This window comes from Zosterops lateralis, assembly GCF_965231275.1.
Source record: "Zosterops lateralis genome assembly, chromosome: 24".
NCBI lineage: Eukaryota > Metazoa > Chordata > Aves > Passeriformes > Zosteropidae > Zosterops > Zosterops lateralis.
Genome location: NC_139784.1, coordinates 6392442 through 6404514, shown reverse-complemented (window position 1 = coordinate 6404514; position 12073 = coordinate 6392442). Strand labels below are relative to the sequence as shown.

The window sequence follows — 12073 nt, the reverse complement described above, 5'->3', positions numbered from 1 at the left end:
GTGAGGGGACAGTGAGGGGACAGTGGGGACAGTGGGGACAGTGAGGGGACAGTGGGGACAGTGGGGACAGTGGGGGGACAGTGGGGACAGTGAGGGGACAGTGAGGGGACAGTGGGGACAGTGAGGAGACAGTGGGGACAGTGGGGGGACAGTGAGGGGACAGTGGGGACAGTGAGGAGACAGAGGGGACAGTGGGGGGACAGTGGGGACAGTGAGGGGACAGTGGGGGGACAGTGAGGGGACAGTGGGGACAGTGAGGAGACAGAGGGGACAGTGAGGGGACAGTGAGGGGACAGTGGGGGGACAGTGAGGGGACAGTGAGGGGACAGTGAGGGGACAGTGGGGGGACAGTGGGGGGACAGTGGGGACAGTGAGGGGACAGTGAGGGGACAGTGAGGGGACAGTGGGGGGACAGTGGGGGGACAGTGGGGACAGTGAGGGGACAGAGGGGACAGCAGGGACAACCAGGGGCCAGCGGGGCCAGCGCGCCCTTGTCCCGGCCCGTGTCCCCCCCCCCGGGCGGGGCCGCAGGAAATCCCGGTTTCCCGGAGCTCGGAAAGGCCCCCCCGCCCCGCCCCCCCCGCCCGTTCTGCGGCTCCTCCCGGGGCTCCCCCGGGGCTCCCCCGGCTCGGCCACAACCGGGAGGGGACGGGAGATGTCCCGGGCGGGGCCGGCCCGGCCTGAGAGAGAATTTCCCCCGGGAAATGATGGAATTCCTGCACCGGGATGGGGCTGGGCCGGGGTCACTCCTGGGGGTCACTCCTGGGGGTCACTCCTGGGGGTCACTCCTGGGGGTCACTCCCGGGGGTCACTCCCGGGGGTCATTCCTACAAACCATTCCCAGGGGTCACTCCTGGGGGTCATTCCTGGGGGGTCATTCCTACAGACCATTCCCAGGGGTCACTCCTGGGGGTCACTCCTGGGGGTCATTCCTACAAACCATTCCCAGGGGTCACTCCTGGGGGTCACTCCTGGGGGTCACTCCTAGGGGTCACTCCTAGGGGTCACTCCTAGGGGTCATTCCCATGGACCATCCCCAGGGGTCATCCCCAGAGACCATCCCCAGGATCATTCCCGGGGGTCATTCCCAGGGTCACTCCTGGGGGTCACTCCTGGGGGTCATTGCCAAGGGGTCATTCCCAGGGTACATTCCTGAGGATCATCCCCAGGGGTCACTGCCAGGAGGGAGTCCTGGGGTCAGTCCCAAGGGTCATTCCAAAGGGTCAGTCCCAGGGACCATCCCCTGAGATTATTCCCAGGGGTCATTCCCAGGGGTCAGTCCCGGGGGTCACGCCCAGTGGTCATTCCCAGGGGTCATTCCCAGGGGTCATTCCCAGGAATCACTCCCAGGGGTCACTCCTGTGGATCATTCCCAGGGGTCATTCCCTGGGTCAGTCCTGGGGGTCACTCCTAGAGGTCATTCCCAGGCATCATTCCAAAGGTCATCCCCAGAGATCATTCCCAGGGGTCCCTCGCAGGGGTCATTCATGTGGATTATTCCCAGAGGTCATTCCCAGGGTAATTCCCAGAAGTCATTCCTGGGGGTCATTCCCAGGGTCATTCCCTGGGTCAGTCCTGGGGGTCATTCCCAGGGACCATTCTCAGGAATCTTCCCCAGGGGTCATTTCCAGGTGTCACCCCCAGGGACCATCGCAGGTGTCACCCCAGGTGTCCCCCACCCCCGGGGGGGTGTTCAGGACCCCTCCTACCCTTCCTGGGGATCATTCCTGTGGATTATCCCCAGCGGGATCATCTGAGGGACCATCCCCAGGGGTCATTCCCAGGTGTTACCCCCAGGGACCATCCCCAGGTGTCACTCCAGTTGTCACCCCAGGTGTCCCCCCACCCCCGGGGGGCTCTCCAGGACCCCTCCCCACCCTCCCCTCGGTTCTAGACCCCTCCCTGTGTGTGTGGGGCGGGCCCCGGGCACTAATCCCGACACCTGAGCGGCTTTAGGGCTCTGAGTCCATTATCGGCTTATCCCGGCCAGGACAGAGCTCGCCCGGCGCTCCCGCCCCGCCGCAGCCGCGCCCGGCCCTCCATGGGGCTCTGAGCCACCCCACAGAGCTCAGGGGCCTCCCCCCGGCCCCGCCAGGTGAGTCTGGGGGTCCTGCGGGGAAATTCCGGGGGCTCTGAGCCACCCCACAGAGCTCAGGGGCCTCCCCCCGGCCCCGCCAGGTGAGTCTGGGGGTCCTGCGGGGAAATCCGGGGGCTCTGAGCCGCCCCAAAGAGCTCAGGGGTCCCCCCAGGTGAGTCTGGGGGTCCTGCGGGGAAATTCCGGGGGCTCTGAGCTGCCCCAAAGAGCTCAGGGGTCCCCCCAGGTGAGTCTGGGGGTCCTGAGGGGAAATTCCGGGGGCTCTGAGCTGCCCCAAAGAGCTCAGGGGTCCCCCCAGGTGAGTCTGGGGGTCCTGAGGGGAAATTCCGGGGGCTCTGAGCCGCCCCAAAGAGCTCAGGGGTCCCCGCCAGGTGAGTCTGGGGGTCCTGAGGGGAAATTCTGGGGGCTCTGAGCTGCCCCACAGAGCTCAGGGGTCCCCCCCCCGGCCCCGCCAGGTGAGTCTGGGGGTCCTGCGGGGAAATTCCGGGTGGGTTTGGCCCCTACAGGAGATCCCCAGGGGTGGAGATGGGGAGGAGGATGGGGAATGGGTGTTGTGGGGGGTTTTGGGGGGGAAAAGTTGATTTTTTTGGGGGGAAAAGGGTTGGGTTTTTAGGGGAAAAGGGTTGGGGTTTTAGGAGAAAAGGGTTGGGGTTTTCAGGAAAGGAGTTTGGGTTTTTTAGGGGAAAAGAGTGGGGGTTTTGGGGAAAAGGGTTGGGGTTATTAGGGAAAAAGGTTAGGTTTCTTTTGGAAAAAGGGTTGGGTTTTTTGGGGGGAAAAGAGTTGGGTTTTTAAGGGAAAAGAATCGTGTTGTTAGGAGAAAAGAGTTGGGGTTTTAGGAGAAAAGGGTTGGGTTATTTGGGGAAAAGAGATGAGGTTTTTGGAGAGAAAAGGGTTGGGGTTTTTTGGAAAAAGGGTTGGGGTTTTAGGAGAAAAGGGTTGGGATTTTAGGAGAAAAGAGTTGGGTTTTTTTCAGGGAAATAGAGGTGGGTTTTTAGGGAAGAAGAGTTGGCGTTTTTCAGGAGAAAAGGGTTGGGTTTTTCAGGAAAGAAGTTGGGTTTTTTGGGGAAAAGAGTCAGGTTTTCAGGAGGAAAGGGTTGGGTTTTTTTCAGGGAAATAGAGGTGGGTTTTTAGGGAAGAAGAGTTGGCGTTTTTCAGGAGAAAAGGGTTGGGTTTTTCAGGAAAGAAGTTGGGTTTTTTGGGGAAAAGAGTCAGGTTTTCAGGAGGAAAGGGTTGGGTTTTTTAGGGGAAAAGAGTTGGGCTTTTAGAAGAAAAGGGTTGGATTTTTCAGGAAAAAGAGTTGGGTTTTTTAGGGAAATAGAGGTGGGTTTCTTTGGGGGAAAAGGTTGGGTGTTTTGGGGAAAAGGAGTTGGGTTTTTAGGGGAAAAGAGACGGGTTTTCAGGAGAAAAGAGTTGGGGTTTTTTAGGGGAAAAGAGTTGGAGTTTTGGGGAAAGAAAATAGGGGGTTTTGGGGACAAGAGTTGGGTTTCTTTTGGAAAAAGGGTTGGGTTTTTAGGGAAAAAGAGTTGGATTTTCCCAATCTCCACAGTCCCAAAAACTCTCAGGGCTCTGCAAATAACAGAGTCCAGGACCGTGCTGTAAAAACCTGAAGGAAATAAAAACCGAATTAATGAATTTTAATTCCTTAGACAAGCTGGGAAGATTGTCCCAAGACACCCAGGAGGGTCCCAATCCTCTCAGGACACAGAGATAATCCCAGTAATCAGCTCTTCCCTCAGTTCCAGGGCAAAATGGCTCAGGACATGACGGAGAAGGAGCTGCTCAAGATGGAGCTGGACCAGCTGAAGAAGGAGGTGAAGAACGAGAGGCAAATGGTGAGTTGGGTTTTCCTTCCTCAGGAGAAGGAAATGAACCCCGAGGCCTGGAATTGCTGCCCAAAGCCAGGGAGGGGCAGCCAGACCCCCCTGTGCCCTCCAGGGGATTGTTCTTCTCTCAGCCCCACACCTGGACAGGTGTCCAGGGCACCCCGGGGATCCTTTGGGACACCCCAGGGATCCTTTGGGACACCTCAAAGGTTATCTGGGACCCCCAAGAATCCTTTGGGACTCCCTGAGGATCATTTGGGACACCCCAGAGGTTATTTAGGATGCTCTGGGACACCCCAAGGATCCTTTGGGACACCCCAGGGATACTTTGGGACCCCCAAGGATCCTTTGGGACCCTCCAGGGCTTATTTGGGACACCCTGAGGATCCTTTGGGACACTCCAGGGATCATTTGAGACCCCCCCAAGGATCCTCTGGACCACCCCAGGGGTTATCTGGGACCCCCAAGAATCCTTTGGGACACCCCAGGGATCCTTTGAGACACCCCAGGGATCATTAGAGACCCCCAAGGATCCTTTGGGACACCCTGAGGATCCTTTAGGACACTCCAGGGATGATCTGGGACACCCCAGGGATCCTTTGAGACCCCCAAGGATCCTTTGGGACACCCCAGGGGTTATTTAGGATCCCCGGGGATCCTTTGGGACACCCTAGAGATCATTTGGGAACTTGTGGGAATTGGAAATTTCTGGGCACTGGGAATTTCTGGACACCGGGAATGTCTGAGCACCACGAACACAGGCACTGGGAATTCCTGGGAATGGGGAATTTCTGGGAATTGGGAATGTGGGCACTGGGAATGGCTGGGAATGGGGAATTTCTTGGAATGGGGAATGTCTGAGCACTAGGAATGACTGGGAATGGGGAAATTCTGGGAATTGAGAATGTGGGCACTGGGAATTTCTGGGAATGGGGAATCTCTGGGAATGGGGAATTTCTGGGAATTAAGAATGTGGGCACTGGGAATGGCTGGGAATTGGGAATGTAGGCAACTGGGAATGGGGAACTGGGAATGGCTGGGAATTGGGCATTTCTGGGAATTGGGAATTTCTGGGAATGGGGAATGGCCGGGAATGGGGAATTCCTGGGCACCAGGAACTTGTGGGAACTGGGAATGTCTGGGAATGGGGAATGTGGGCAGTGGGAATGGCTGGGAATTGGGAATGTGGGGAACTGGAATTTCTGGGAATTGGGACTGTGGGCATTTCTGGGAATTGGGAATTTCTGGGAATTGGGAGTGGTCAGGAATTGGGGAATTTCTGGGCACCGGGAACTTGTGGGAACTGGGAATGGGGAATTTCTGGGAGCTGGGAATGTCTGAGCACCAGGAACTCCTGGGAACTGGGAATGTGGGCACCAGGAATCCCTGGGAATTGTGAATCCCCCCTCAGGTGTCCAAGACGGGCAAGGAGATCAAGGAGTACATCGAGTCCATGGCCGGGGAGGACCCGCTGCTCAAGGGCGTCCCCGAGGACAAAAACCCCTTCAAGGAGAAGGGCGGCTGCACCATCAGCTGAGCGGGGCTGTCCCTGCCCCTCCTCTTCCTCTTCATCCTCATCCTCCTCCTCATCCTCCTCTGCCCCCACAGCACAGCCCCAGAGCAAACGGCAGCGAAAGAGAACAAAAAAAACCTCATCGACAGAGAAAAAAGGAAAAAAAAAACCTTCCGGGACAGAGAAAAAAGGAAAAAAAACTCCAGGGATAGAGGAAAAAGGAAAAAAAAAACCTCCAGGGGAAAAAAAACCTCCAGGGATAGAGAAAAAATGGAAAAAAAACCCTCCAGAGAAGAAAAAAAAAACCTCCAGGGAAATAAAAAACCTCCTCCAGGGACAGAGAAAAAACAAACAAACAAACAAACAAAAAAAACCAAACAAACTCCAGGGATAGAGGAAAAAAACCCCTCCAGGGATAGAGGAAAAAATGGGAAAAAAAACCCTCCAGGGGAAAAAAAAAACCCTCCAGAGACAGAGAAAAAAGGAAAAAACAAAACAAAACTCTAGGGATACAGAAAAAAAAGAAAAAAAACCCCCAAAACTCCAGGGATAGAGAAAAAAGGGAAAAAACCTTCAGGGACGGAGGAAAAAGGGAAAAAAATTCCTCCAGAGAAGAAAAAAAAAAAAAAAACCCTTCAGGGAAATAAAAAAAGAAACCTCCAGGGACAGAGAAAAAAAGGAAAAAACAAACTCCAGGGACAGAGGAAAAAGGAAAAAATCTCCAGGGAAAAAAACACCTCCAGGGATAGAGAAAAAAGGGAAAAAAACCCTTCAGGGACAGAGAAAAAAGGAAAAAACCTCCAGGGACAGAGAAAAAAGAACAAAAAATCAAAACGAAAGTCCCCACCCCCTCCCCGAGCTGCAGCTGAGCTTTGGTTTCATTCCCACGGGTAAAAAAAACCCCAAAACCCTCAAAACTTCTGCTTTTTTTGTGTTTTTTTAGCAGCCTGAGGCAGCTGGGGGTGGTGGAAGGGCTGAGTTGTGTCTGCTCAGGGTTAAATGAGCTTTGTGCCCTCAAAAATCCCCAAATAAATCCCTTTTTTCCTTTTTTTCCTCGGGATTCTGAGGGAAGATGAGATGTCATCACTCTCCTCTTCCTCTGGGTTTTGCTTCTTCCTCTGGAAAATCCCTGGAAAAAAAAAAAAAATTAATTTTTGATTTGTGACCTGGAGCTGTGCCCTGATCCTGCTGCTCCCAAATTTATTTTTTTTTAATTTATTTGTTTGTTTTTTGGGGTTTTTTTGGGTAAATTTAATCCCCTGCTTGACAGAAAAAAACAAACAAACAAAACAAAAAAACCAGAAAACTCCCGCCAAAAAAAACCCCAAAAAACAAACAAACAAAAAAAAACAACCCCCAAAACAAACAAACAAACAAACAAAAAAAGCCCAACAAAACAAAACAAAACAAAACCAGCTCCTGAATTCAGTGGAGTTTGCTCTTTGGAGCTGTTCTGCTATTTTATTTTATTTTATTTTATTTTAAATCCAGCTCTGTTTAATCTTGAAAATTCTCCCAAACCCTCAAACCCCCAAAGAAAATCAGCAATAATTTGAATTTTGGAGTCTCTCAAAGCTCTGTTGTCCCCATCCCAGAATAGAAAACTTCTTCCATTTTTCCTCTTGTCCCAGAGAGGTTTAAATCCAAAAAAAAAAATCCCTCTGGATCCGTATTTTTCTTTTTCTGATCCTGCTGGATCTCTGCTCAAGGGGCAAAGGCACTTCAGGCACCCTAAAAAACCTAAAAAAAGAGAGAAAAAGTGAATTTTCCTCAAGCAGGGATAAAAAAATTGAATTTTCCTCAAGCACGGATAAAAAAAAATGGATTTTCCTCAAACCTCCCTCAGCTCTCCCTGAACTCCCCAAAAATCTCCCAAAATCGAGGTGGTTTTTGTTCTTTCTTGCAAATGCTCAATAAACCCTCCAGCACCGCCCTGGCCTCTGTCTCTTTTGTAGGAAATAATCTCCAAAAAACCAAAATTTACGGATTTATTTTCGCTTTTATTTGCCCCAGTTTTTGGAGGTTCTGCTGGGGTATTTTTGCGAATTTTCCTATTTTTTTTTTAATGGAGTTGTTTGGGGTTTATTTTGGAGCTCCGTAATTAATTTGTGGCTCACCTAAAGGTGCTGCTTCTTCTCCTGGCAACCTCTCCAAGACAATTTCAGCCTATTTAGGTTTTAAAAAAATTAGTATATTCTTGTCGTGGCCTTGAGGCGATCAGCTCCACCTGAGGCCTGAGCTGCCCCTAATCCGGGGCCATAACCGGGCCGGGGCCGGAGGGGATTGACCCGTTTAATCGACGTTAAACGGCTGGGAAAGCGCGTCAGAGCCGCCTAAGCCGCCTCCGAGGGGATTCGGGACGCTGCCGGCCCAAGAGCGGCTTAAGAAAAGGCCGGAGGAACCCGCAGCGTCGTGAGGGATCGAACCCGCCATGACGGATCGGGGAAGATGAGGGGGAAGGCGGCGCAAAGAGCGCTCCCAGCCAATAGTAATGAAGGATTGGCAGAGTGACAGTCCTCTGAGCCAATCAGCAGTGGAAAAGAAAGAGCGCGAAATCGCTCCCAGGGGAAAGGGATTGTGAAGTGGGAGGCGGTACAAAGAGAGGTTGTAGCCAATAGAAAAGCGATATTTTGAGAGGGGCGGCAAGTGTAGCCAATCAGCGATTGAGAAACGGAGAGTTCGAAACCGCTCGGGGGTCTACGGACTGCCGAAGGAAGAGGCGGTTTAAAAAGCCAATAAAAATACGCGACTGTCAGAGTGACAGGCGGAACAGTCATTCAGCGATAGGAAACGGAGACCGCGATTCTCCCCGGAGGGCTCATGGCTGAGCCAGTGGAAGGCGGGGCTAACCGCGCGACCAGCCAATAGCAACGCAGGGATGCTAGAGTGACACCTTACTCAGCCAATCAGCGGCGTAACACGGAGAGAGCCCTGAGGCTTCCATCCACCGCCTTCCCCCTGGCGCCTGCGCCGTGAAGCGCTGGCGCCCACGCACAAAACGGAGCGCGGCGGGCGCCGGTTCGAGCCCCGTTCTCCCGGTGTCGCTTCCGCTGCTTCTCATCCTCATCCGCTCCTTTTCTCTCCTTTCTTTTTCCCTCCTCGGCCCCAGCACGGCGGAGCGGCGGCCACAGGCAAAAAGACACGCGAGGTCCCACCGAGATTTGAACTCGGATCGCTGGATTCAAAGTCCAGAGTGCTAACCATTACACCATGGGACCGCTGGGTGTACCGGGAGGCGCCGCGCGCCCTCCCTATCCCTCCGCCCGCGGGAAATAGTCCCGGCCCCGCTCACCCTCAATTCCGGATTTTGGGGAATTTTGGGGACTTTTGTGGAATTTTGGGGGAATTTCGGGATATTCCCGGCCCTAAAAATTTCTTTCAGTCCCGTTACCGCCGCTGTTCCATCCTCGGGGACTCCGCCACTCTGATTTCCACCTTTATTTTTGGATTTTTGGATTTTTAAATTTTTATTTCTGCCTTTATTTCTCTGGGGTTTTCCCCTTATTTCCCCCCTTTTTTATTCTATTTTCCACTTTATTTATTTTCCACTCAGATTTCCATTTGTTCATCTGTTTTCCCTCTTTTCTCCCCTTCTTTCTTCGCCCTTTATTTCTCTATTCTGTGTTTATTTCTCTTTTTCTCACTCTATTCCCCCTTATTTCCCTATTTTATTTCTCTAGCTTTATTTATTTTCCCTTCTTTTTTCCTCCCTCTGCTTCTCCTTTATTTATTTTCCATCGATTTCCCCTTTATTTCCCTTTTCCCTATTTCCTTTCATTTATTATTTATTTTTCTATTTCTCCTTCAACTTTTTTCTGTTTATTTTTTCCTCTACTCTCCCCATTTTCCCTTTAATTTCTCTATTTCCTCTCCATTTTCTCCTTTATTTCCCCTTTATTCCTTTTTTTCTCCTTTAGTTCTTATTTATTTTCCTATTTCTCCTCTATTCCCCCTTTTCTTCTTCCTTCCCCTTTATTTTTTTCCCTCTAATTCCAATTTTTAAAGTTTTTTTTCCTTTATTTCTCTTCCATTTTCCCCTTTTCCCTTTTATTTCTCCCTTTTCCCTTTATCACCTCAATTATTTCTCTTTTCCCCTTTATTTTTTCCTCTTTATTTCCCCCTCAATTTATTTTTTTTTAAATTTCTTTTCCTCCCATTTTTTCCTTTCTTCCCTTTATTTCTTCCCCCTCCCATTTCCCCTTTATTTTTCCTTTTTTTTTTCCATTTATTTCCCCCTTTATTTTTTCCTCTGTTTCCTCTCAATTCCCTTTTTTAAATTTTTAAATTTTAAATTTCCCCTTTTTATTTTTCCTCCCCAAATCCCTCAAATTCCCCTTTTTTTTTCCCTTTTCCCCTCCCCAATCCCACAAATCCACACAAACACTTGGAATTAATTAAATTTATTTTTTTCTTCTTTCTCTTTTTATTTTTCACAACAAAACAGAGGAAATAAAGCGATTTGTGACCAACAACAACAACAAAAAAATAATTAAAAATATTAAAGAAAATCCTGGAAAAGGACCAGAACCCAAATCCCAGGAAAAGGATCAGGGGAGGTAAAAGGGAAAAAAATCATGAAAACAACTCAAAAAAGAGGCAAAACATCTCAAAAATCACATTTTTTTTAAAAAAAAATAAATTTAAAAAACCCCAAATTATCACCTTGGATTCCCCCAACCCTGCGGGGAGGGGTGAGAGGGAAGGAGAAAATATTAAAAAAAAAAATAAAATAAAATAAAAAAGGAAAATTGAGTGTAGAGAGCCTGACTGAAGAATGGCTGTGTGCCAAAAGCTGTCTTCCACAGCTCAATCAATCCCTTACACAAACCCACCCCAAATCCCCCCTAAACTCACCCCAAACTCCCCCAAACCCTCCCCAAACCCACCCCGAACCCACCCAAATCCTCCCCAGCCCATCCCAAACTACCCCAAACCCCCCTAAACTCACCCCAAATCCTCCCCGAACTGACCCGAACCAACCCTAAACCCACCCCAAAACTACCCCAAACTCACCCCAGCCCACCCAAACCCACTCCAAACTCATCCCAAACTACCCCAAACCCACCCTAAATCCTCCCCAAACCCCCCCAAATCCCCCCCAAACCCACCCAAATCCTCCCCAAACCACCCCAAATCCCCCCAAACCCCCCCAAATCCCCCCCAAACCCACCCCAAATCCCCCCCAAATCCCCCCAAACCCACCCTAAATCCTCCCCAAACTACCCCAAATCCCCCCCCAAACCCACCCAAATCCTCCCCAAACCCCCCCAAATCCCCCCAAACCCACCCAAATCCTCCCCAACCCCCCCAAATCCCCCCAAACCCCCCCAAATCCTCCCCAAACTACCCCAAATCCCCCCCCAAACCCACCCCAAATCCCCCCAAACCCACCCAAATCCTCCCCAAATCCCCCCAAACCCACCCAAATCCTCCCCAAACCCACCCCAAATCCCCCCAAACCCCCCCAAATCCTCCCCAAACCCACCCAAATCCCCCCAAACCCACCCAAATCCCCCCCAAACCCACCCCAAATCCCCCCAAACCCACCCAAATCCTCCCCAAACCCCCCCAAATCCCCCCAAACCCACCCAAATCCCCCCAAACCCACCCCAAATCCCCCCAAACCCACCCAAATCCCCCCAAACCCACCCAAATCCTCCCCAAACCCCCCCAAATCCTCCCCAAACCCACCCAAATCCTCCCCAAACCCCCCCAAACCCCCCCAAATCCCCCCCAAATCCTCCCCAAACGACACCGAACCAACCCCACCCCGAACCCACCCCCCAAATTCTCCTAAATCTCATTTTTTCCAGCTTCTTTATCCCAAATATTTTGAAAATAAAATTGAATTTTTGCTCTTTTTTTCCCCACCAGGAACTAAAACTGAAATAAACCCAACCAGGAATTTCCTTTTCACCCAATTTAATTCTTCACTTTAATGAGAAGGAAAAAACAAATAAAAATAAAAATATAAAATTTAAAAGGGAATTATTTTCATTTAGGGAGAAAACAAATATAATAAAGATAAATCAGAATAAATATTTCCATTTTTTCTCCATTAAAATGGGATTTTTATGGGTCATATTTGGATATTTGGGGGTTAATTAGGGGTTAATTAAGGGTTTAATTGCTTTTAATTGCCCCTTTAATGGTTTATTGGGTTGGGGGGAAATGGGGTTTCCAGGGAGGTTTGAGATGGGGCTAAAAAGAGAGGAAAAGTCAATTTTTTAGGGGAAAAAAATCAATTTTTTTAGGGAAAAAACACCTTTTTTTAGGGGGAAAAAATTCCTTTTTTAGGGGAAAAGAATCCCTTTTTTTAGGGAAAAAAAATCCCTTTTTTAGGGGAAAAAATTCCTTTTTTAGGGGAAAAAAAAATCTCCCTTTTTAGGGAAAAAAATCCCTTTTTTTAGGGAAAAAATTCCCTTTTTTTTTTTAGGGAAAAACCACATTTTTAAGGAAAAAATGGGAATTTTGGGGGGAGAAAATTGAAATTTGGGGCAAAAAAAAAAGGCGATTTCAGGGGAAAAAATGGAATTCTGAGTCTCTCTGGGATTTGTGAGATGAAAAATGGGAATTTGGGGGGGAAATTTGGGGATTTTGGGTGTCTTTGTAGGGTTTGGGAGGGGAAAAATGGGAGTTTTT

The 12073-nt window shown here is 50.0% G+C and overlaps 1 protein-coding gene across 1 annotated transcript; it reads left to right on the top strand.

Moving 5' to 3' along the window:
• Positions 1-3829: 3829 nt before the first annotated feature.
• On the top strand, positions 3830-5813 carry GNGT2 (G protein subunit gamma transducin 2). The gene is made up of 2 exons (XM_083877702.1): positions 3830-3927; positions 5330-5813. The coding sequence occupies exons 1-2, from the start codon at positions 3844-3846 to the stop codon at positions 5453-5455; spliced, it is 210 nt and encodes a 69-aa protein (XP_083733828.1). The 5' UTR covers positions 3830-3843; the 3' UTR covers positions 5456-5813.
• The last annotated feature ends 6260 nt before the right edge of the window (positions 5814-12073 follow it).